The 25218-nt window shown below is 54.7% G+C and overlaps 3 protein-coding genes across 6 annotated transcripts in view; 1 reads left to right on the top strand and 2 right to left on the bottom strand.

Moving 5' to 3' along the window:
* Positions 1–644: 644 nt before the first annotated feature.
* SF3A2 (splicing factor 3a subunit 2) lies at positions 645–10302 on the bottom strand. Its single transcript, XM_039696815.1, is given in 10 exon segments — positions 645–848; positions 851–964; positions 1998–2066; positions 3338–3478; positions 4067–4116; positions 5367–5476; positions 6258–6304; positions 7634–7705; positions 8591–8761; positions 10241–10302. Coding segments are annotated over 9 exon segments (792 nt in total). The 5' UTR covers positions 8717–8761; positions 10241–10302; the 3' UTR covers positions 645–785.
* A 205-nt stretch (positions 10303–10507) lies between these two features.
* Positions 10508–16886, top strand: PLEKHJ1 (pleckstrin homology domain containing J1). Its single transcript, XM_039696806.1, has 5 exons — positions 10508–11102; positions 12098–12164; positions 13967–14057; positions 14223–14286; positions 14742–16886. Exons 1-5 carry the CDS (start codon positions 10722–10724, stop codon positions 14805–14807), a joined length of 669 nt encoding a protein of 222 aa, XP_039552740.1. The 5' UTR covers positions 10508–10721; the 3' UTR covers positions 14808–16886.
* A 2732-nt stretch (positions 16887–19618) lies between these two features.
* DOT1L (DOT1 like histone lysine methyltransferase) overlaps positions 19619–25218 on the bottom strand; it is a 77314-nt gene continuing 71714 nt past the window's right edge. For all 4 annotated transcript variants that reach the window (XR_005626293.1, XR_005626294.1, XM_039696797.1 and 1 more), the window contains one exon: positions 19619–24926. Coding sequence is in view for 1 of the 4 variants with exons in the window: in XM_039696801.1 (XP_039552735.1) it covers positions 24919–24926 (8 nt within the window). In the remaining 3 variants the exon portion in view is untranslated. The remainder of the gene's footprint in view (positions 24927–25218) is intronic.

Genomic DNA, 25218 nt, shown 5'->3' with positions numbered 1-25218 from the left:
TTGATCCCACATCAAGGGGGTGCAGCCAGGGCTCCCATGGCCCCTCAAACAACCAGAACTGGCCAGGAACCCCAGCCCTGGCCATGCCCTCACCCACTGAGCCCCCCAGGATCCCCCACGGACCCCCAGTTCAGGGCAGGAGCCTGGGAAAGGGCAGAGAAATGGCAGAGCTGCTGGTGCTTTGTTATGGGAACCAAGTGACTGGAAGGAAACATTCAGGATAAAAAAACCCACAGAGAACTAAAAACTTGCCTGAACAGAGCTGTCAGTGGGAGGAGGGCACACAATAAAATCATGTGACAGCAGGTGCTACACCTTGGTACTGACACTTAATGAATTATAATAATAAATTAAGATTTAATATCAGCAACAGGAGCCTTTCCATGTCCCTCCTCAGTGAATGAACAGAGATGAAAGGCTTTGGTTGAATCAAAACTGATTAATGGGGGGTAATTAATGGGACACTCATCAGGCAGCCTGAGGGGGATTCCTCAGGCCAAGACAGCTGATGGAGGGGGTGCCTTGAGATTCCCAATCCTTTGCCTCCTCTTTGGAGAATTTCCAAAACGTCACCAGCCCGGGAATGTCTCCAGTATCTAAGGGGTAAGGAAAGTGAGCCCACAGCAGCACAGGAAACCAGGGGGAAAGGAGAATGCAAAACCTTTTAATGAGCCTACAGAACTCAGCCAGCTTTCCAGAGGTACAAAAAGGATCTGTTCCCTGAATGGGGGGGGAGCTGCAGTTAAAAAGACCCAAATGCCACGGGATGGAGCCCGGGAGGGGCTTCAGTTGGAGGGAGGGGGCGGGGGGATGGTGCCCGGCCCCTCGGTGGGGAGCGGCGGCCGCATCAGGGCAGCCCGTTCATCAGGGGAGGGGGCGGCGGCCGCTTGACGGTCGGGGGCCCTGGGGGGAGGTTCGGGGGGGCCGGGGGCTTCTCCATCTTGAAGTGGAACTGAAGGAAGAACTGGGAATGGAGAGAAAAGGGAACAGTTAATCAGGGATTGACAGAATCCCGGAGTATCCTGAGCTGGGATCATTGATCCAGCCCCTGTCCCTGCCCAACCACCCCAACAGCCCCACCCTGAGGGCTCCTGGAGCTCTGGCAGCCTTGGCACCATTCCCTGGGCAGCCTGGGCAGTGCCAGCACCCTGGTGACAGCTCTGCCAGCACCCAGGAGCTGCTCTCTGCCCCAGAGCACAGCTCAGGCCCCTCCTGTCACCCTCAGATGTCCCAGTCCTGGCAGCATCTGTGACTGGTGCCAGCCTTGCCCCAGATTTTAACTCCTGGACTCAGCACCGAGGGTCCTGTGAGGGGTGGGAGCCCCCCAGGCACTGTCCCCTGGATAGAGGGGAGCCCCCCCAGCCCCAGGCTCCCTCAGGCAGGTGTGTGCTGTGCAGGGAACACAGGGCACAGAGCCATGGCGAGGACACAGTGCTGCACATTTCTCATGGAATCATTAGGCTGGGAAAAGCCAAACCTAACCCTAAGATCAACAAGTCCAGCCAGCAGCCCAGCAGCACCACCACATTCACCAGTAAACCACATCCACATGTTTTTGAGCACTTCCAGGGGTGGTGACTTCACCACTGCCCTGGGCAGCCCCCTCCAATGCCTGACAATGCTTTCAGTGAAGGAATTTTCCCAATATCCAACCTAAACCTCCCCTGGCACAGCCTGAGGCCATTCCCTCTGGTCTCTTCTCCTGCTCCCTGGGAGCAGAGCCTGACTCCCCTCTGAGTGCACCCTCCTGTCAGGGAGCTGTAAGAGCAAGAAGGTTCCCCTGAGCCTCCTTTTCTCTGGGTATTGATGCCCCATCCTGCAGTTGCTGCTGCCAGAAACTGAATCCTCTCCAAGATCCCACACAGGAGGATCTCTGTCAGCTCTCCCTGCACAGGTGCACTGAGGGAATGGAGATTTGAACAGCAGGACAGAACTGATGTTACTCTCCCAAGTTGCTCTGCTCTCCTTAAGGACAGACATGACAAAACCTCAGTTACCTGTTTGGTTTCTCTGTTCCAGTGGGTCCAAAACTTTCCCTCTGCTTTATCAATTTCTCTGCTTGGCACCTGCACCAAAAGAGAACACAGAGCTATTCTTAGCAGCACCAGATTAGCTCAAAGGCTCTTTTTAGCCCCAGAGCCTGAGAGATAAGCACAGTTATTCCAGGCCTTGCAGGGTTGTTATTAGACAGAGGTGGGGGCAGGAAAGAATTAAGTTACTTCCCTATCGGTCAAGGACAAGCAGCAAAAATCCCTCCCTGAACATCTGCACAGAGGCTGAGGAGCCCAGGAGGCTCCTGTCTGTGCCAGACACTGGGAATTCACAGCTCCCCAGGGCTCAGCACAGTCTGCTTTTCATGCCAGAGTCCTCCACCAAACCTCAGTGGGGTTTAATAACTTCCAGCCATGTCTTCCTGACCCCCCCCTTCCACTCCATTAACCCCTGAGGGTTAGCACAGACATCAGAGAGTTCATTAGGAATTAATTACAGAATATCCTGAGCTGGGATGCTCAGGGCAGCCCCTGGCCCTGCACAGCCACCCCAACAGCCCCACCCTGAGCAGCCCTGGCAGGGCCTGGCAAAGGCAGGAAGGGAATGCTCCCAGCTTTCCCAGGATTCCTCTCTGTCTTAGGCTGGAAATGGGGGTGCGTATTCTATTTGCCATCTGTCAGAGCTGGGGCAGTTCTCTGCTGTTCATGGGGCAGTTTTCTTTATCTCTCCCACACCCAACCCTCCCTCCAGGAGATCTCTGCTGTCCATGGCCACTGAGTGTCCCTGCAGGGCTGATCAAATTCCATCCTCCCATGGGGAGATGCTGCGCCCAGGGCAGGAGCCAAGCATTCCTACCTGGATACAATCTGAGCCTGGAACACCCCAGCAGCCTTTGCCCACTGCATTCCCAGAGGAGCAGCTTTCTCCTGCCCTGCATTCCCAGAGGAAGAGCAGGCCCATCTCCAGCAGCCCTGGAGCTGCAGAGGAAAACTCCCCCCTTGTGCAGGATCCCTGCTCCAGCAGAAGCACAGCTGGCACTGCAGGAGGGCTGAGCCCCCATGGGATGGGGCTGTGCCACCACCCTGACCCACAGGGGGTCAGGGCATATTCTGACTCTAGCAGTAGGTTTTTTTTGTTTGTACTATTACATTTGTATTTTCAGTTCTCCCAGTAAAGAACTGTTATTCCTGCTCCCACATCTTTGCCCGAGAGCCCCTTAATTTCAAAATTATAACTCAGAAGGAGGGGGTTTACATTTCCCGTTTCAGGGCAGACTCCTGCCTTCCTTAGCCCACCCCTGTCCTGCCAGACCCAGCAGTGTGGCAGGCTCCCTGCCAGGTCCCACCTTGAAGGCGATGGTCTCGTAGGGCTCTGCTGCCATCAGCAGGTACTGCCAGCGCCGGTCCGGGGGCTCGATGCGCTGCTCGTAGGCCGACATGAAGCGGTGCCGGGGCATGATGCTCTCAGCTATCTCAGGGTAATCGATCTGGGGGGGCAGGGCAGCTTCAGCAACCCCCCCTCTGCACCCCCAGCTCTGCTCCAAACACACCCCGCAGTGTGGAGCACACCCAGAGCAAGCCACAATGCAAAACGCTCCTTTCGTCCCAGAATGGTTTGGGATTGAAGACCCCAAACTGAATTAGGGGAAATTTAGGAGAGATGTTGGGATGGAATTGTTCCCTGTGAGGGTTGCGAGGCCCTGGCACAGGTTGTCCAGAGAAGCTGTGGCTGCTCCACCCCTGGAAATGTCCCAGGCCAGGGTCAGAGCAACCTGGTGTCAAGGAAGGTGTCCCTGCCCATTACGGGGGGATGGAAATAGATAATTTTTAAGGTCTCTTCCAGCCCAAACTATCCTGTGATTCTCAACTCATTCCACCTCAGACTCCACATTCCTCTCCCACTACACAGCCTGATAGCTGAGCTCAGGGATTTGCTCAACACAATCAGCTGCAGCAACTAGGAACATAAGGCTTCCTTTTTATTATTGATTTCATGGATCCTGCAAAGGACTGCTCATTTAGCAGCAGTGTTACCTGGAAAACCCTGACAAGGAGAGTTTCAACCCTGCCCTTACCTGGAAGAGAAGACTCTGCTGGCCTGTTTCTGGGTCTCTCTGTTTGGTCACTGTAAAAATAAAAATACATATATATATAAGAGAGCTGAGAACATGCCCCAGCAGGGTGAGAGCAGCATTAATCTGCCCTGGGAAACACATAAAATTCCCAACAATTAAACATTACAAGATTTTTCTCCTGTTTATCAAACAAAATGTCACATTATCTTTAACCAAAGCTACTTCTGGGAGGGTGGGCAGGCCCTGGCTTGGGGTGCCCAGAGCAGCTGTGGCTGCCCCTGGATCCCTGGCAGTGCCCAAGGCCAGGCTGGGCAGGGCTGGGAGCAGCCTGGGACAGTGGGAGGTGTCCCTGCCATGGCAGGGCTGGCACTGGATGGGCTTTGAGGTCCCTTCCAACCCAAACCACTCTGGGACTGTGTCACTGCCATGGGCAGGTTTGGGCCCCTCACCCCAAGAAGGACATTGATGGGTTGGGGGTGTCCAGGGGAGAGAACAGAGCTGGGGAAGGGTCTGGAGCTCCAGGAGGGGCTGAGGGAGCTGGGAAGGGGCTCAGCCTGGAGAAAAGGAGGCTCAGGGGGACCTTGTGGCTCTGCACAGCTCCTGACAGGAGGGGACAGTTGGGGGTGTCAGGTTCTGCTGCCACGAGAGGAGGAGAGGGAACGACCTCAGGCTGGGCCAGATTTAGGTTGGATATTGGGAAAATTCCTTCCCTGAAAGGGCTGTAGAGCATTGGAAGGGGCTGTCCAGGAATCACCATCCCTGGATGCTAAAACACCTGTGGATGTGGCACCTGGGGACATGGTTTACTTGTGGCCTTAGCAGTGCTAAGTTTACTGTTGGACTCAATGATCTTAAAAGTATTTTCCAACCTAAATTATTCCATGATTCTCCTCTACTGAAGTTCAGCTGCTGTGGGGCAAAGCACTGATGAGACTAAAGAGCCAAATTTTGTACTGAAGGCCAAAAAACCCATGAAAAACAGAAAAAAAAACCTCCATGAGTTCTGTGAGGAGTGAGTGATTTACAGCATCAATGAAAGTTGCTGCAGCACAAGAGAAGGAGGAGATGAAATGCCATCATCTCCCTGGCAGCCTGAGACACACCCATCTATTATTGAAGTGGCTCTCCCTGCCTGTCAGCCATGAAGAGAAGTTCCACGAGCAATTTAAACAATAAAAAGACTCCAGGAAAGAGCTCATATCTTATTCATGGGCAGAGCAGCTCAAAAACTAATGAATAATTCACATCCCAGCCAGGCAGGCACTGCCCATCAGGGACCTCCTGGGCACCCCTGACTCACCTTTGTAGCCTGGGCGCCCAATCTTCACAAATTTCTTCACTTCCACTTTGACTTTCTCTGGGGCAGGCTGGGCAGGGGCTTCCTTGGCTTCCTTGGCAGCTCGTCGGGCCCTGGGGATTCATTTGGAATTTAAGGGTTACCTGCCCTTGTTTCCAAAGGAAACCCAGGAGCAGTTTGAATCCCTCAGCACAGCATTCCACAGGAATCATGCCAGGAAATCCTATTTCCCTTCCCCAGCTGTATCCATCCTCCCCCTAGCTAAAGGCTGTCACTCAACCATCTGATCCACCCTCACCATGACCTTGAGGCCAGGCTCCACAGATGGATTTGAGAAGACTTTAATTCTTGAAATCAAATTTAAAAAAAAGATAAAGAAAAATAATAAAGCCAAACCCACAGGTCAAGCAAAGCAAACTGGATTCCTTAAAACAAAACTAACAAACTTCTCCAAACCTGTACTGACAAATCCAAATCACAGAATCTTGGAATCTCCTGAGCTGGAAGGACCCACAGGGTTCATCAAATCCAACCCCTGGCCCTGCACAGACACCCCAGTCCCACCCTGAGCATCCCTGAGAGCACTGTCCAAATGTTCCTGGAGCTCTGGCAGGCAGAGGTCCTTCTAACTAGACTCAGACAATTTGCTTTTGAAACTCCATCTCCCTGTTCCTTCACCAATTTCACAACTGGCTCTAAACTTTAGCTTAAAATGGAGATTTTCAGCACCATTTTTCAAGCAGATCCAGGCTGTGCCTCCTGGCTGCATGAGGAACCACAGTAAAAGAACAATCAAGCAGAGTACAACAGAGTTAAAGGACTACAGACACCAAACAACATAATATTAAAGTACTTCAACAATGGAGAATAAAGTTATGGTAGAGGGTGACTTACAAATTGGTCTGATGCTTCTTCCCCTGGGTATGTGCTAAGTAACTCCCCTGAAATAAAAGCCAAGGTAGAAGTTAAATGAAGCCATGACTGAAGCATTCCTGTCACAGGGTGACTGCATCACTCCCTGACAAGGGTGTTTTAATCCTCAGCACAGAGAAATCTCACTCCAAAAGGGCAGATTGCTCTCAGCTGCTGAGCTGTCATATCATCTTGGGTTATAAGATATGTGTGTATTTTATTTCTTTTATGTTAGAAGTGGGGCAGTAATTTTTTGTTAACTGGGCAGTTTACTTTATCTCTTCTACAACTGATCTTCCCTCTGGGGAGACATCTTTTGTTAATGGGCTATTAAATAACTGCATAACTGATAAAATTACATCATCTCATTGAGAGATGTTCTGCTCTAAGTATTCTTACTTAGATATAATGTGAGATTTAGAACACTAGAAGTAGTCTTTCTGTACTAGATTCTAAGAAGAACAGCTTTCTTTTTTAGTAGATTCTCAGAAGACTAAGCTCATCTGCACTACTACTGAACCTTCAGAAGAAAACTACACTCCTCAACAAGTTCACAGTGCACACTGTGCCAGGCTTAACCACCTGTCCTAGACTGCAAGGCAATGTGTGTTCTGTTCCCATCTGTCAGAGGAGGGGCACATATCTCTGTTCATGGGGCAGTTTTCTTTATCTCTCCCACACCCAACCCTCCCTCCAGCAGATCTCTGCTGTCCATGGCCACTGAGTGTCCCTGCAGGGCTGATCAAATTCCATCCTCCCATGGGGAGATGCTGTGCCCAGGGCAGGAGCCAAGCATTCCTACCTGGATACAATCTGAGCCTGGAACACCCCAGCAGCCTCTGCCCACTGCATTCCCAGAGGAGCAGCTTTCTCCTGCCCTGCATTCCCAGAGGGAGAGCAGGCCCATCTCCAGCAGCCCTGGAGCTGCAGAGGAAAACTCCCCCCTTGTGCAGGATCCCTGCTCCAGCAGAAGCACAGCTGGCACTGCAGGAGGGCTGAGCCCCCATGGGATGGGGCTGTGCCACCACCCTGACACACAGGGGGCCAGGGCCTGCTCTGACTCTGGCAGGGTTGTTTTGTGTTACCGCATTGTTTATTTTATTTTTTATTTTCTTCCCTAATAAAGAACTGTTATTCTGCTCCCATATATTTGCCTGAGAGCCCCTTAATTTCAAATTTATAACAATTCACTGGGAGGGGTTTACATTTTCCATTTCAGGGGAAGCTGCTGCCTTCCTTAGTTCTTTTCAAACCAAGACACCTCCCCTCATGTCTCAGCAGTCACTGCCCAGGTGCTGAAGCTCCTGTTACTCCCAAGTGCTGCTGCTGGGATCAGGACAGGCAGGTGTTCCCCTCACCTCATTGTTGTGGAGCGTCAGGCAAAGCTTGCACTCGTAGGAGCCCAGATGATTTTTCATAAAATAGGGGTCCTGGGAAAAGAATGATGGACAAGTTATGAGCAAAATCCATGGGCCAAGCAGGAGAATAGCCAAAATACTGCAGAGTTCTACACTGGAGGAAGTGGTTCCTCCCCCCACAGGGAGCTGGCACTGCCCAGGGAATGGTCCCAGTCCAAGGGCAGAGCTGCAGGAGCGTTTGGACAGCGCTGCCAGGGCTGCTCAGGGTGGGGCTGTTGGGGTGGCTGTGAGGGACAGGGGCTGCCCTGAGCATCCCTGAGGGTCCCTCCCAGCTCAGGATATCCTAGGATTCTGCAGCTGAGTTCAGATTTTAAAATAACAGCACAAGAGAGCTTTAGAAGGAGGAAACAGAGAGAACCAACAGCAGCTGTGTGCATTGGTGACAGAATTCCCAACTGCACCAGGAAACACCACAACCCAAACCAGCCCTGGGGAGACTGGAAACAGATGGATACACAAGAGCTGGCACCTCCCTGTCACTCTGTCCCAAATATTCCTTATTCAATCCCCACATGCCCAGAAACAGAAGCATTTAAACCCAACCCAATCCTCAGCCTGGAGATGAGAAGGCTCTGGGGTGACCATGGAGCCTAAAGGAGCTCCAAGAGAGCTGGAGGGGAACCTTGGAAAAGGGGACAGAATAATGGGGAATGGCTTCAAATAGACCAAGAGTAGACTTAGATGGGATATTGGGAAGAAACTCTGGGCTGTGAGGGTGAGGAAGCCTTGGCATGGATTTCCCAGAGCAGCTGTGGCTGCCCCTGCATCCCCGAAAGCATCCAAGCCCAGGCTGGACGGGGCTTGGAGCAACCTGAGCTAGCTGCAGCTGTCCCTGGATGATCTTTAACACTCCTTTCAACCCAAATCAGGCCGTGAGCCCCGGCTGTGTCCCTGCACCTTGTTGATGTCGATGGTCTCCAGGGCCAGCTGCCGCAGGCGCTCCCGCCGGTCGCGGTTGCTCTCCGAGGCCGAGGCCACGCCGCCGCTGCCCGTTTTGCCCCCGGGGCGGTGCTGGAAATCCATGGCGGGGCTGTCTGCGCCTCAGCTCCTCCCCGAGAAACACACGGGCTGGGGGAAGGAAGGAGTGCCGTGATACTGAGCCACAGGACTGCTCGGGCCCAGCAGGGAGGGCGGGGGTGACAGCCCGGACACACACCACAGGATGCAATCCCACGTCTGGAACTCGGGGAAGCAGAGTGAAAGGATGCAGAAAATCCCCCTGGAGCCCTTCCCATCTCCCCAGCCACCCCCAAGCCCAGCTGGGCCCCAGTGATGCCAGGCAGCCCCACCAGAGGAGCCTCCCCCCCTCACTGAGGCACCCCCAGCCCCAGAGCTCGCCCCTCTCCACCACCAGCTCTGCTGCTCCCCCAGCACCCCAACACCCCCAGGGCCACCCCCCACCAGCCCCACGGCAGGGTCAGAGCCCCCCAACAAGGCCGGGGGCCCTGAGCAGTGTCCCCAAGCCCCAGGTGAGGCCCTGAAGTCCCCCCTGCCCTCAGCAAGGTCAGAGCCCTCCCCAAACCTCCCCACACAGAGCCCAAACACTGGAAAGGCCTTTAAGGAACCCCAAATCCTTCCCCACAGAGCACCCAGCTCTGCCAGTGCCTATCCCCCAGTCCCTCTCCTCTTGTCCTGATTCTCCTGTCAAGGTCCCCCAAACACCCCCAGTCCTGCTTCTCCTGATCCTCCCAGTCCTTCTCCCATTTTCCCTGTCCTGATTCTCCAGTACCCCAGTCCTCCCACCCAGTTCTCCCAGTTCCCCTCCAGCAGCTCCAGTCCTGATTCTGCAGCCAGGGGCCCCAGGTACCCCCAGTCCTGATGCTCCCAGTACCCCCAGTTTCTCACTTGTCATTCTCCAGTTCCCCCAGCCCCACCAGCCCAGTTCTCCTGGTCCCTCTCTTTTCCAGCTCCCTTGGCTTTCCAGCCCAGATTCTCCAGCACTCCCAGTCCTCCCACCCAGGGCACCCAGTTCCCCCAGTACTTTTCCAGTAACTCCATCCCAGTTCTGCACTCAGGGCCCCCCAGGTGTCCCTGCTCCTGCCCTGCTGATCCTCCCAGTATCCCAAACCCTGCCCGGGCCCTACCCCCAGTTTCCCACTCGTGATTCTCCCGTTCCCTCAGCCCCACCACCCAGGCTGCCAGCCCTCCCAGTCCCTCCACACCCAACACTCCCAGACCCTCCATACCCAGCACTCCCAGTCCCTCCTTCCCAACATTCCCAGTCCCTCCATACCCAACACTCCCAGTCCCTCCATACCCAGCTCTCCCAGTCCCTCCATACCCAGCTCTCCCAGTCCCTCCTCACCCAGCACTCCCGGTCTCTCCATACCCAGCCCTCCCAGTCCCTCCATGCCCAGCCCTCCCAGTCCCTCCTTCCCAGAATTCCCAGTCCCTCCACACCAGAACTTGAAATCCCTCCTTCCCAGCTCTCCCAGCCTCCCCTCACCCAGCTCTCCCGGTCTCTCCTCACCCGGCTCTCCCGGTTCCCAGCTCCAGTTTTCCCAGTCCTGCCCAGTTCCCCTCACGCTCCCCTCCCCCGCTCGGTACCTGCGCGCGGCCCCGCTCCCCTCAGCCCGGCGCATGCGCGCTCCCAGCCCGGCGCATGCGCGAGGGACTGGGAGAGAGAGGCTCGGGGCCCTGGATGGTGGGGCTGGGGGAACTGGGTGAGAAACTGCGGGCACTTGAGGGGCCCCGACTGCAGAATCGGAACTGGTGTTACTGGGGGGTGAGGCTGAGAGGGACGGGGGGGGCTGGGTGGGAGGATTGAGGGTGCTGGAGAATCCAGGCTGGGAACCCAGGGCAGCACTGGGAGCACTGGGCATAGGGGCAGGGCGGGGCTGGCTGTATTGGCTGGGCAGCACTGGGAGCACTGGGAACACTGGCACAGGCAGATGGCAGGGCTGGCGTGTGGGAATGGGGAGCACGAGGGGTGGGATGCAGTCTGGGTGTGGAGGGAGGTGCTGGGTTTAGGGAGACCCCCAGAGATCCCCCATTTCCAGGGGATCTGGGGAAGAAGCTCTTCCCTGAGATGTCCCAGCCTGCACACCAGCCCTGGGTGGGGCTGCCTCATCCTGAGCCTTTCCTGCTCTGGGCACCGGCTGCACTTTGTCCCCTGGAGGTGACAATGTGCTGGCAGCTCCTGGGCTCTGCAGCTTTCCCTGGAGTGCCTGAGGTGCTGCTGGGAGCTCTGCCTGCCCGGGGGCTGCTCTGGCACCCCGAGGCCACTTTGTCAGCCCAGGCAGAGTTTGGGGGGTGCTCTGGTGGGTCAGTGCCATGCTGGGGGCTGGCAGGGCTGGCAGGGTGCCCCTGTCCCCTGCCTCAGCCCTCTCGTGTCCCTGCAGTGCTGAAGAAGCGCCTGGTGAAGCTCGTGGTGAATTTTCTCTTCTACTTCCGCACCGATGAGGCCGAGGTAGGGCTTGGGCCCCTGGCTGGGGTCTGTTCCCCTCCTCCTTTCTTCCCTTTCTGTGCCTGGATTGTGTGGGCTGGGAAAATGGTGCAGGAGCTGGAACAGGGTCCAGCTTTCCTCTCCCACCTGCTCAGCAGGGCTCCAGGAGAGCTGCAGAGGGACTGGGGACAAGGCCTGCAGGGACAGGAGCCAGGGAATGGCTGCCAGTGCCACAGGGCAGGGCTGGATGGGAGATTGGGCAGGAATTGTTCCCTGGCAGGGTGGGCAGGCCCTGGCTTGGGGTGCCCAGAGCAGCTGTGGCTGCCCCTGGATCCCTGGCAGTGCCCAAGGCCAGGCTGGGCAGGGCTGGGAGCAGCCTGGGACAGTGGGAGGTGTCCCTGCCATGGCAGGGCTGGCACTGGATGGGCTTTGAGGTCTCTTCCAAGCCAGAGTTCTATGAAATACCAGAAAAATCAGGTTTTCAATCCCTTCCCTGCTGTCTGATTTGCTTCTGATGCTTTGGTTCACTTGGACAAGGATTTCCTGTGGTTGCTGTTGTTCATGGCCAGTGTCACCTGCTGTCCCAGGTCCCTGAGCAGCCTCAGGTGTTTTTTGTCCATCCTGGGCTGCTCCAGCTCCCCTCACACTGTGTAACCCCTTGCAAGGCTCCAGGACTGCCCTTGCACAGCTCACTGTTGGTTGTTCTGGGTGCCACAGTAAATGGTTCATCTTTGATTTTAAAAGCAAAAGTTCTTCTCTGGTGTCACAGAGTGGTAAAGACCTGAATCTGGGCCAGGAGAGGTGATTAACACCTAATTACCAAATGCAAAGTGCTACAGTGAGACTGGCATGAAAAGGTTCATTAAAGGAACATGAAATATCGTGCAATCAGACTGAATTATTTAAAAGCAGCACCAGCTTGTGAAAGTTGGTTAAAAGGCTCCAGGGGAGCACTGTGGGTTCAGCCCTGCTGGTGCTGGGGGCTCTGTGGGTTAAACCCTCTCTCCTTGTGTTTCCAGCCCATTGGAGCTCTGCTGCTGGAGCACTGCAAGATCACCAAAGAGGAGGAGAATGTCTTCTCCATCAGTGAGTGCTGCCTGTGCTCCCCTTCCCCTGCTGGCCCGTGGGACAGGAGGTGTTGGACTGCTCAGGTCCTGCTTTCCCTGGAGCACTGGGCTCAGCTCAGCCCTGCTCCTGTCCCTCACTGGGGTCCCTGCCCTGCCCTGCTCCTGCCCCTCACTGGGGTCCCTGCCCTGCCCTGCTCCTGTCCCTCACTGGGGTCCCTGCCCTGCCCTGCTCCTGCCCCTCACTGGGGTCCCTGCCCTGCCCTGCCCTGCTCCTGTCCCTCACTGGGGTCACTGCCCAGCCCTGCTCCTGTCCCTCTGTGGGGTCCCTGCCCTGCTCCTGCCCCTCACTGGGGGCCCTGCCCTGCCCTGCCCTGCTCCTGTCCCTCTGTGGGCTCAGGCTCTGCTCCCAGGGAACAGGACGAGAGGAAATGACCTCCACTTGTGCCCAGGACAGGTTTAGGTTGGATGCTGGGGAAAATGTACTCACCAAAAAGGTTTGGAGGTGCTGGCACAGGCTGCCCAGGGCAGTGGTGCAGTCACCACCCCGGGATGTTCAGAAGAGGTGTGGCTGTGGCACCTGGGGACAGGGGTGAACCTGGAGGTGCTGGGCTGATGGTTGGACCTGATGATCTCCAAGGCCTTTTCCAACTTTACCAATGCCTCAGCCTTTCCCTCCTCAGCTGTTCCTCACTGCCTGTGGCCCATCCTGAGGAGAGCTCAGGGAGTTTCCATGGCACAGCCTGTGGGGTTTGCACAGCTCCACGTGCAGAGCAGCACAAAGAGCAGCCAGCCACACTGGGTGCCTGTGGAATCCCTGGCAGGGGGAGCTTGGTTATTGACAGATCTGCTCTGTGCTGCTGCATTTTATCCAAAAAACACCCTGGAGAGGCTCAGATAAAGCTGCTCCAGCCCCATCCTCCCCTCTGTGTGTCCTTGTGCAGCTGCAGCTGGGCCAGCTCCCCTGGGAGCAGCCTTTCATCCTGCAGCTCTCCCCTGTGCCAGAGGTATGTGGCCACAATAACAGGATGTTTCTCCAAGGCCATCCCTGTATCTTTTGGCCTGGCTGCCAGGCACAGCTGTGGCTGTGCTCTGTGCTTCCAAAGGACCCTCAAACTGCCTGGACACACTGAGCCCACAGCACCACGTGCTGGGTTTTGGGGCTTTAGTGGTGTTGGGAGCTCTGCTGGGGGAAGATTCCTGAGCAGGTTAAACCCAGCAGTGCCTGGTGCTGGGGTGTGTCCACAGCACATCCCAAGGTGCTGGTGCAGCCTGACCCAGCCCTGAGGGTCTGCTCAGCAGAGCTCTGGGGACAGGAGCTGGGGACATGTCCTGGTCAAGAGCTGGAGTGGCACCAGGACCTGCTCTCCATGGTGGCAGTGCCACATTCCCAAAAGGCTCCAGCAAGGGCAGCTCTGGGCCTTCTCCCAGTGCAGTTTGACTCCTTGGTTGGCTGCTCCCTGCAGGTATCCCAGTTCCTCTCAGGGCTGTTTCCCACTTGGATTTAAATCCCTGCTGTCTTTGCAAGGGGCTCAGGGTCAGTCCTGGATCTGGCTGTGCTGGCCCAGTTCAGTTCACCCTCAGCTTGGGGAGTTGCTCTTCCTGAGGTCTCTGGCTGCTGTAAGCTGGGAAATGCTGTGGGCAGCTGCCCCAGGCACCCAGGGAATGGGAGAGGGGCTGGAGGCTGGGGATGCAGACTCATTCCCAGCTCATCTTAGTTAACAGAGCTGTTAATTGTGGCCTGGCAGAGTCTGGGGAGGGAGTCTGGGGAGCAGCAGCAGCCCTGCCAGGACCTGCCTGCAGCCTTTTCCTTGTCCCTGGCAGGTTTCATCGAGGAGCCAGAGAGGAAATACTGCTTCGAGTGTGCCACGGAGGAGCAGTGCCAGGAGTGGGTCGAGGCACTCAGGAGAGCCAGGTGGGCTGAGCCCTGGGGGCCCTGGGCTGTGTTCTGGGACCAGGAACTGGGAGGGCAGTGCTTGTCTCCTCCCAGGCAAGCTTCCCTCCAGCTCTAAATAGCATCTGAAACTTCCCCACATCCTTCTCTGCTCAGCCCTTCCCGTGCTCTGTTCCTGTCTTGCAGCTACGAGTTCCTGAGGAGGAGCCTGATTTTCTACAGGAACGAGATCCAGAAGATGACAGGGAAGGTGAGTGAGTCCCTGCAGGCACTGCTCAGCTGTGACTGATGCCCTTGGGTGCAGCAGGGGCTGTTGCTGCCAGTCCTGCCCAGGCTGTGTGTGAGAAGGAGATCCCAGATTCCACAGGGAGCTGTGGTCTCCACAGCCAGAGCTGAGCACCTTGCCCTGGTGCTCACTCCAGCCCTGATGCTCACATTCCAGTGCTGGAGTGGCCCCAGGTTTGGAGCTGGACAGGTCCAGAGCTGGCCTGGCCTCCCAGGGGCTCTCTGGAGCAGCTCCACCAGCCCTGGGCAGATCCTTGGGTAGAGATGCTGCTCACCCCCTGCCAGGTGCCAGGAGCATCCCTGCTCCAGGAGGGAGGTGGCTGTGCCTCCCTGGACCTTGGCTCCCTGCTGTGGCCTGTGTGTCCCAAGGGCTGCTGGGCTTTATCTGCATCTCACTGGTGCCTCCCTGTGCTCCCACAGGACCCCCTGGAGCAGTATGGAATCTCAGAGGAAGCTCGTTTCCAGCTGGGAGCACACAGGCAGTAACCCTCACCTGGCTGCAGCTGGCTCCACCCCAAAGCTCCCACTGTGACCACCTGACTTTTTTATTTATTACCCCAATCGTTTTGTATTTTTTTTAAGGAATTCATCACACATTCCCGGTGCCCCAGCTGGGGGGCTGAGCTGCTCCCTGGGTGTGCAGAGGGAGCAGAGCCCCCAGGCCTGGGTGGGCAGAGGCAGGGGCTGACAGCTCCAGCACCTGCTCCACCCTTGTGCTCAGGATCCTCCTGCAGCCCCCCAGGAGCCAGCCCAGGGCTCATCCCTGGCTGTAAGAGGATGTGACTGATGCATTTCTGGGCTCCAAATTAACCCCTCCTGCCCTCCAGGGAGGAGTGGGAATTCCTCCAGCTCAGCCACGGCTCCAGCTGATGGAGAGGAGCATCTGCAGCCCTGTGCAGCCACAGCCTCGTGGGGTCTTCTTTTCCCTCCCCTGGGCAGGTGCTGCAGTTCCTGGGGGCTGGATAAGCCCATCCAGAAGGACAGAGCTGCAGAGCAGGAGGGAACAAAGGCAGGGAGAGCTCCCTGAGTGATGCTGCCTGTCTGCAGAGCTCTGCAGTGATCCAGCTTCCCAGGGAGGAGGCAGATGGAGAAGCTGGCAAAGGCAGGAGCTGCTCCCTTTGGCTGGAGGATGGAGCTGCAGGACATGCACCAGCACAGCCAGGCATTAACCCTTCATTCCCTGAGCCACTGCTGCAGCTTTTCTCCCTTCTGTGTGTCCCCTTTGTCCAAAGGGACAGACCAAAAAACTGTGCCAAGGTCACAGTGAGCTGCCGGGGAACCAGGGCTGCCTGTCCTGGAGCCCCTGCAGGGAGGAGATAAGGATTAGGAACAACATCCCCATAGGATCAGCCCTGGCTCTGGCTGCACCAAGGAAAACTGCCCAGACATGAGGGGTGGAGGACACTCCCCACACCCAGGGCTGCAGTACACCCAGATTTTTGACTGCCAGAGCAGCTTCCCTGGAACCAGCCTGGGAAAACTCCCAGGAAGGGCCTCTGGGAAGGTCCCAGGAGTCACTGTCAGGGGCTGGGGCTTGGCCTGGCCTTTGGGAGCTGCAGCTCTGGGCGTTGTTCCCCTCCAGCTGCCCAGCCCAGGGAGGGGGTGGAGCAGCCTCTGAGCTGGGTTTGAAGGGAATTTTGGTGTATTTCCCTCCTTGGCTGGGAATTAATGCCCAAAGCAGAGCCCACACTGCAGCCTTTGGTATCCTGGTGTTCCCTCTTTACCTCATGCAGCTGAGTACCAGGAGTGACACCACCACTGATGCTTTATTTTGATCTCAAAGCTGAGATTTTTCCCTCCCCAGATGCTGCCTTTCCCTTGAATCATTCCAGGTGCTTGCTCCAGAAATGACCAAAATGAGCTGAAGGGCAGCTGCCCTGGGGGTTCAGCTGAGGGCACAGGGAGGGAGCAGAGTCCAGGGGGGGTTGCAGACAGATGGCAGCTCCAGGGGAAGCAGCAGCGAGGGATTAAGAGCAGGAACACCCAGGAGCTGTGCTTTAGGGAATCAGTATCCTTGGATGACTCCAAAGGGCATTTTAATCCTGCCCAGCCTGCATTTTTACAAAGCAGGGCTGAGGTCTCAGCTGGGCCTGCCACCACTGTAGCAAATGTGTCACCTGTGCCTTGCAGGACTCGGGGGCCTCCTCCCTGGACCCTTTCCCCAGGTGGAGCTGCCACCCTCAGTGTCACTGTGCAGAAAATGGGGGTTTGATTTGCTGTTCCAGGGAACAGTTGGGCAAGCAAGAGCAAAGCCCAACACTGATGTGAATGTTCATCACCAATGACATTTCTGAACTGAATGTACAACAAAAGCTGTGAAGAGTTGCTGGGGCCAGGCCAGGCCCAGGGACTCAGATCCATTGTAGGGCAGGGCTGGGACAGGGGTGGGAGAGGGAGGGAGGGAGGGAGGATGGTACTCTTTGTAGAACTCTGAAATCTGCATCAACTGCTGCTGATTTACAGACAGTTGCTCATTTTTCACATTCTGATCACTTTGCTTGTTGTGTTTCAGCTATTTCTGTGTTGTACAGTGAACATTCCCAATAAATCCTGTTTTAATCTTTGTGATGGTCAGAACTGTTCTACACCACCAGAACCTGCCTGGGAGGGGTGGCTGGAGGCAGCCCAGGGCCTGCCCAGGGGCAGCAGCTGTGGCTCCTGCTCAGGACCCAGCTGGGGATGGCTCCACCAGGGGCTCTGGAGAGGCTTTTTCAGACAATCAGAATATTCTGGATTGGAAGGAGCCTCTAAAGGTCAGCTAATCCAGCTGGTACTGGAGGCAGGCCAGGGCCAGCTGCCAGACTGTGTAGGAAGGGGAGCTGGGTCAGGCTGTGGCTGTGGCCCAGCAGGGCCAGGGCTGGGGGCTCTGGCTGAGGCTGGGGCTGTGTCTTGTTTTAAATCCTGCAGGGAATTGGCTCAGGAAGTGTTTGTGGCCTCCAGCTCTGAGGTGTAAACACATCCCTGGCTGCCTGTGGGGTTGGTGCACTGCTGGCTGAAAGGGAGCAAAGCTTGGATGGGTTGGGAATCATGGAAAGGTTGAGGTTGGAAAAAACCTCTACAAAATGGGAGTCCAGCCCTGACCCAGCACTGCCATGGCCACACTGTCCTATGTCCCCAAGTTCCACATCCACACTTTGTTCCTGGGGCTGGTGACTCCAGCAGTGCCCTGGGCAGCCCCTTCCAACGTTTCCCAAACCTTTCAGTGAGGAAATTTTCCCAATTTCCAATCTAAACCTCCCCTGGCCCAGCCTGAGGCCGTTCCCTCTGCTCCTGTCCCTGTTCCCTGGAGCACAGCCCGACCCCCCCGGCTGTCCCCTCCTGGCAGGAGCTGTGCAGAGCCACAAGGTCCCCCTGAGCCTCCTTTTCTCCAGGCTGAGCCCCTTCCCAGCTCCCTCAGCCTCTCCTGGAGCTCCAGACCCTTCCCCAGCCCCTCAGTGTCCCTTGCTGGGCCCAGAGCTGTCCCCAGGCCCTGCTGTCCCCCACCCAGTGCCCAGTCCCCAAACCCTCAAATGATCCCCAAACCCCAGAGCTGAAGGTGCTGCCTGGCTCAGGGATCTCTGTGCCCCCCAAAACCCCAAATCCCATTTCCCTCCTGATGCTGCTCAGGCAGTGAAAGTCCACACGAGCTCGGTGTATTAAAATACAGACACTTTAATATAAAGACAAAACTTCAAAGCATCGTTTCAATTACAAATCAAGGGAGACACGAGAAATTAAGTGGAGGGAGGGGAGCAAAAACTAACTCTTACATTGTGGAGAATTAGAAAGGCCGGGTGGAAATATATATATTATACATACATATATACACACCAGAATTCACACTACTGCTAGGCAGGAATGAAAGGAATGACAGAACAACTTACCAGTATAAAAAAAAAAAAAAATCCAAAAACAAACCAACCAAAAAAACCCAAAAAAAAAAGAGATAAATTAGGGGAAGTTTGAATTTTAAATAATTCAGTTTAATAGGCTAAACTATATAAACTAATTCCTATTCACTAGGAAACATCCCATATCACTGTCCTAAGAAAATGGGTTTTTCTAAAAATCCATTGAAAAATGGATTTTTATTAGTAGTTAAAAGTTTACTAATCAATTCCTGAGCAACAGCAACCTCATCATCTACTGCTTTCCCCATCCAAGTCCCACTCAGCGAGGGCAGGCTCTCACTCCTAAAAAGTTTAAGTAGAACAGAGACCTAAAAAGTTGGGTTTTAATTGGAAATTGATCACTTCAAAGATTAATAGGTTAAAAACGCCAAGCAGGATGGATCAACCCATTCCACCTTTTCATCAATAACTCCAGAGACAAAACCTTTTAAAAAATTATTTGACTGCACCAGAAAAGCAACCAGATGTACCTCGAGAAAACCAAAGGATCACAAACCTGAGAACTTCAGGGTTAGCATTGTCAAACTTGGAATTTTTGGATGTAATTTTGTTTTTACACTATAAAGAACTCAAGGAGCCTCTTCAGGAAGAAGGTCCCAAACAGGAAAAGTACTGGAAATTTTTTTACCAATTTTTTTTTTTGTCTCGGGTTTAAACCCTGAAGTTCCCAATAAAAGCATCTTTCAATGCAATATTCAGTCTAAATATACATTTATATATTTATAATGTATAAGGATAAATAAAATATGGCACAACAACATTTTGAAACAGCTTTTAGTGAAAACCTGATCCGCAAATGGAGCGGAAAATGGAAATGGAGCAAAAAAAATAAGAAAAAAAACCCTTTCAAACCAGTAAGACTTCAAATATTCATACACTGACTGCACATCTCTACTCCCAAAACTCCAATTCCTGTGATTTTTCCTCAGTGCTGCAAAGATAGTTCACAAAAACACTGTGTGGTTTCTGCTCCCCAAAAGCCTTTTGGGTTCACAGCCCTGTCCAAGGCCCTCCCCTGCTCCCAGTCCTCAATCCTCTCTGTGCTTTTGGCTCAGGCAAAACAAGAAAAGCAGAATTTTCCACCCCTGGGAGCTGGGATCATTGCAGGGTGGAGTTATCCAGGACCAAACACTCAGAGACCCCTCAGGTCTCCCTGCCCTGGGGCAGAGGGGGAATTCCAGCACCAGATCAAAGGGGTCACACAGGAGGTGACAGGAGGAACCTGGGGGTGGCAGCTCCAGGAGCAGCTCCTGGGGACAGTGACCCTGGGCCAGGCTGAGCAGGGAAGGAAGGGCCCAGGGAAGGCTGAGAGCAGCTCCCAGCACTGGGAATCTCCTCTGGCAGCAGGACCCGGAGCAGGGCAGGGGAGCCAGAGCATCCCGAGGGCACAGCTGGCACAGCTGGCACAGCTCCCCATGCCAAGGTGGGCCCTGAAGGGACTCAGAGGAGCTGGAAGCACTGGCTGTCCCCTCCCTGAGCCAGGGCTGGTGTCCCCAGCAGCTCTGCACTGCTGGGGCTGTCCCTGCCACCACCCCTCGGCCTCTCCTCTGCCTGGACTCTCTCCCAAGTGCAAAAACATCCACTGGCAGCAGATGCTGCTTTCTGAACAGTCCCAGCAAGAACCAAAGCCCAGGCTGCCTGCCCATGGCCACAGGAAAAGGCCTGGAAGGGGCAGCCCAGCAGAGCAAGAAGATCCAGGTCCTTCCAGGAGAAGGCTGGGCTGAGATGGGAACAATGAGCACAGGCAGCAAATTCACTGTGGTGGGGAGCACCTGAGCTGTTGTGCCCCAGAGCTGGGGTGAAGAAGGTGCAGGAGCAGCAGGCGAGGCAGGTCTGGCTCTCACCCACCTCCTCCAGATGTGTCTGTACAGGATCAGAACAGTTTGGGAAGATTGGAAAGCACCTTTAAAGGTCCAAGCCCCCAGAAGGCTGAAGAAGTGACCCCAGCACACGTCTCAGAAGGAAACCTGTCCCCAGGGGTGAGGACAGGGACAGCCCTGGAGCAATGCTGCAGCTGGACGTGTCTCCAGGTGGGATGGAAGAGCTGAGCAGACTGGAAACCTCTCCACTCCCAGACTGCAATTGTTCAAGTGACTTCCTCAAGGATTAAATTTGACTAAACAAAGAAGTGACTCAGCTGAACCGAGTGTGACCCAGAGCTGGGCGAGTTTCACACTAAGGAGTGTCAAGTCCTGGGGATTTGGAATCTCTGGATTCAAAAAGAGATGAGTAAATTCATTCATTACCAAGTGATGTCACCTTCCTGCTGCAGGACCTCGGGGACTGTGGGTGTGATCCCAGACCCTCCAGGCTCAGCTTGATCCCAGCAGTGAGGGGGAATCCCCCTTCCCATCCAGGCTGAGCCCAGAGCCCAACCCCAAGAGCAGAGGGAGCACAAAGAGATAAAGTGCTGCCCCAACAGGAAAGAAGGTCAAGAGATGGAAGCACAAGAATTTCTGGTCTGTGCTCAAGGAGACACAAATTCCTGGTGATCAGGAGCTGGAGATGAGCTCAGTGCCAGAATGGCAGGGCAGTGAGGATGTGCTGCACTCCCTGCTGCTTCCCCAAAATGCTGCTTTCCTCCTCTCTCCCACTGCACCCACAGTGAAGGGAGGTGAAGATGCCCCCAGACTGATCCACACCTCCCTGCAGGGAACAGCCTCGTTTGTGCCCAGCCCAGAGGGGATGCAGGGACACCTCCAGTCCCCACTGTCCCCTGCACCAGCTCAGATCCAGCCTCTGCATCCCCAGCAAAGCTTTCCCACTCTCTCCCTCAGCAATCCAACTGCTGGGTGTCTCCACACCCCTGGCTGATGGAAGAAGAATTGCTGCTGAATTACTCATCTGCAGCAAATCCCAGATTTAGGTCCAGTGCCTTTGGAGCCCTCCCAGCACCGTGGGTCCCAGGGGACTGGGCCTGGGGAGCCAGAGGTGGCAAATGCCCAAGAAAGGAAGAGCCCACGCAAGCCTTGCTCCTCAAGGCTGACATTCAGCAGCAGGGACAGGTTTTCCTCAGCACAGCACTCAGGAAGTTCCATGGTTTTGGCAGCAGACCTGCTCCAAGATGTGTTTTTGCTTCCTGGCGAGTCCTTTGCTGGCAGCAGGGGCGTGGAGGAGGGGGAATTGTGTGACAGCCACAGGACTGGACCCAGCACCAGCAGGAGAAATTCTCTTTTTTGGAACTGTTTGGTTTTGATTGCTCCAGAGGATCTTCAATTATTGCAAACAGGTTTCAGCTCCTGGCTCAGTGCTCCAGCAGTGGGGTCACAGCTGTGGCCACATGGATCAGATCCCAGCAGCTCCAGGTCTGCCTCCAGCCAGGTGAGAGCTCTTCCCAGTGTGCAGACAGAGCAGTAAGAGACTGGCCAGGAGCTGGACTTGATGAGCCTCCAAGTCCCTTCCAACTCAGGATGTTCTGTGAGTCCACAATTTTAAGCTGAGCTTGCCCCAGAACATGGCAAAGCAATAAAAGGTCAGGGAGAGGGAAGACAAAACCAGGAATCTCTTGGCAAAAACATCTCCCAGCTCAGCCAGTGCTGAGGCACCAGCCCCAAACTGCCCCCTTGGCTTCCACCTCAGTGCTGAGCAGGCCCCTCTGGAAGCACAAGCTGGGAACCACGGCCAGGAGCAGGGCCTGGGCTGGGGGAGACACCAGCAAGGCTGGAGCAGCTCCAGGGTGGGATGGCAGGGTGGCAACAGCAGGCACTGGGATGCCAGCAGGCACTGGGATGCCAGCAGGCACTGGTGCACAGGCAGGGCAAGGCTGATGCTCAGGCAGACTGGATCCCTTTCCAGGAATCCCAAAGATTCTCTCCTGGGTCTGCTTCCCTTGGGCCTTCCTGGATCACATCTGGAGTCACAGACTCAGCAATGCTGGGGGTGGCAGTGGCTCAGGTGAGTGCTGAGCTCCAGGGGTTGTGCTGCCCATCCCTGAGGCTGCTCCTGAGCCTTGGACACTGCCTGGCCACCAAGGCAGTGAGCAAAGGTGACACTGAGGGACAGACAGGCTTTGCTTTTCCACAGCACCCAGCAAAGAGCAGGGGACCAACTCCTCACCCAAGGCCTTTGCTCCAAAGGGTCCTGGAATCATAGAATTGTGCAGGCTGGAAAAGATCTTTCCGATCAGAGTCCTGCTGTGAGATGACAATGCCAGGCCACCCTGACCTCTCTGACAGCTCAGCCTGGCTCCCCAGGATGCAGAGCACATCATTGCCACAAGGATCTGTCCCTCCCCAGCATCCAGGGAGTGCCAGGTGCCAGCAGGGGGGTGACACAGGTGAGCCAGGCCTGCAGCAGTGCCCAGAGGCTTCCATGGGATCTGTGGGTTGGTTCCTTCTCCAGCAGGAATCCTGGGGGTGCCTTGGGCACCACCCAAACCAGGACAGGGCTGGCAGCTGAGTTTTCTTCCTGGATCTCCGTGGTTGGAGATGAAGGGAGGCACAAGAGCTCCAAGGGACACCAGATCCTGGTCCCTCTGCAGGAAAGGATCTGATCAAACCAGGGGGATGAAAAGCTTCTACTTCTATTTCCTCCTCTCTCTCTTTCACCAGAGATATAAATGATGGGTGAGAGGTAATTAGGAAATTAATTAAGGCTGCTGCCCCTCCAGCAATCACTCATTTACAGTCTCCAGAGGCCCCAGCACTCTGCTGTGTGCTGGGGCAGAAGGTGGAGCTGCCCAACTCCCAGCTGCAAAACATCTGGGTTACTGTGCTCCTGGATTCCAGGACATACACTGTGTTTGGCTCCTACGAGAAGCTACTGGATGTTCCTCTCACCCTCTGAGCATTCCTGCCCTTTCCCAGGTTCTCCTCGTGCTGCCAGTCCCTCAGCAGGACACACAAAGCAGAAACCAGTCCAAAATGCCCCCAGCTCCCAGGGCTTTCACACCCCTCCCAGGGGACAAGGAGGCAAAGCCAGAGCCCAGAGGCTGCCATGGAAGACACAGCCAGGAATCCAAAGGACAACTGCACTTTTCCTAAACCTCCCCCAGACTGCCCAGGCTGAGGCACAGAGCTCAGCCCTGCACAGGGTGGGAGCTGCTGCAGCCCCTGAGCCCTTCCCAAACACTGCCAACCCTGCTGGATCCAGGAGGGCACAGGGACCTCAGTGACCCCAAACCCAGAGCAGCTCCTTGTGACCCTGGGGGGCTCCATGGAGCTCCTGCCAGGGCCTGGCTGCTGCAGTGGGAGACTCACCAGGGAGCTCTAGAAGGGATTTAAAGACACTGCTGCCCTATGAGCACCAGGGTCAGCAGGGAGGTGTTTTCCAGAGCCTGAATGTGATTTTTTTTCCAGTCATTTTGCTGTTGCAATCCCCTTTCTACTGTAGTTTTCTTTATTGGTGCTTGGCCAGGCCTGAACTCAGACCAGCCTGATTTCTACTTAAATGGATCCTCCTTCTCCTCCTCACTTTGTGCACGTGAATAAATAAGTTTTTACAGGTTCATTGTGCATTGTACAAACTAAAAACAAGGAAATAAAGCATAGGAAACTCAGAAGTTTTCATCACAGCTCTATAAAATCAGCCCTTCCTGCACACACGACACCGAGTCACGACGCGAGTCCCTGCCCCAGGGGACAGTGACAGCACAGGCAGCCAGGTCAGGGTGTTTTTGTGAACTACCATTCAAGAACCTACTCAAAAGCAAAGGAACACAAAAGCAAAATGCACCTTGTTAATCCATGTACACGGCCAAGCCGGGTCAGAGTCAAGTATCAAAACCCTACCAACGAAACACATCGTGCTTGGAAGGAAAGAACAACGAGCTGAGCAAACTCTGCAGCCTGCAGCAGGACAGAAACACAACGTTCAGTCTTCCCGAAGTGGGGAAAGGGCTGCACCAGCACCAGCCAGCACACACCCTGCTCAAACACCAAGGCCAGCCCCAAGAAGCGAGTTACCAGACCAGCTACCAAAATTCACAGTGACCCCAGCGCCACCAGCAACTGCCAATGGCCCAGGGAAGTAGTTTGGATGGGGCAGGACTTGGATTTCTCCTGTTCCAGCTGTGCCTGCGTGGGCTGTGCCTGCCCAGGCTGCTCCAGAGGGGAGCACAGAGCCCTCGTTAGTCACAAACTCAATTAAAACCCACCCAGTTAAAAAGCGCCTGGCTCAGGCCGAACCAAACCCCAGGGGGAGAGAATTCCTTCCTGTCAACCCCGGCTGCCAACCAAGAGGATTTTGGGATATGAACAGTCAGGGGAATAAATAATCTGCAGACCTTTAAAAACTGGGTTTGGCATTGGTCAACCCCCAAAATCAGCACCAAGGATTCAAACCAGAGGCACAGTTCTGACGGACAAAATAGCACCGAGGAGGCTCTTTAACATCTCTGCTGGTGTGCCAGTCCTTTAGTATTCAGAGAATTTAATAAGAATAACTTGTATTTATGAATCTAGGTGGAATAAAATAAGTCAAAGTTGTTTTCACTTTAAAAAAAAGATAAATACTTTATCTAAACTATCAACAATACAAACTGGAGCTTTAAGCATTTCTTTTGCCTTTTTTTTTTTCCTTTTTTTTTTAGTCAGATTCACAGTAATTGTTTGCTCTGTTGTTTAGGTCTTTTTTATGTTTTTTTTTTTTTTGTCCAGTAGTAAGAGTAGAAACCCCTGCACAGGCCAGGTGAGCACCTTTCAGTGGAAGCCGAGTGAAGTTGGTCCACGTTGTCCTTGCATAGGTCACATTGGGTTGAGGTAGAAATCCTAGTTACCTGCACAACAGGAGGAGAGGAAGAGACTCATCTAAATAAAAGGCAAAAATCTGCTGTGTTGTTAGATGTGTCAATCATTCCTACATTGCTTCAAGACCTCCTCAGATGAAGCAAATCTTGACCCAATCCCAATTAGGAAAGGATGGATGTTCCAAGGGACGTGTGGCCCCTCCAAAAGCTGCAGTTTTTCAAGCTGTGGCTGTGTTGAACTCTGTCCTATGGGTTTGAAATCAAGTGAGGGGAAAAGAGTAAAAAAGGTATTTTCCCCCTCAGTACTTCACCTTTTTATAGT

This window comes from Passer montanus, unplaced genomic scaffold (genome assembly GCF_014805655.1).
Source record: "Passer montanus isolate IOZ18808 unplaced genomic scaffold, ASM1480565v1 scaffold114, whole genome shotgun sequence".
Lineage (NCBI taxonomy): Eukaryota > Metazoa > Chordata > Aves > Passeriformes > Passeridae > Passer > Passer montanus.
The sequence above is the reverse complement of the archived record's forward strand: the minus strand, read 5'-3'. Positions and strand labels throughout refer to the sequence as shown.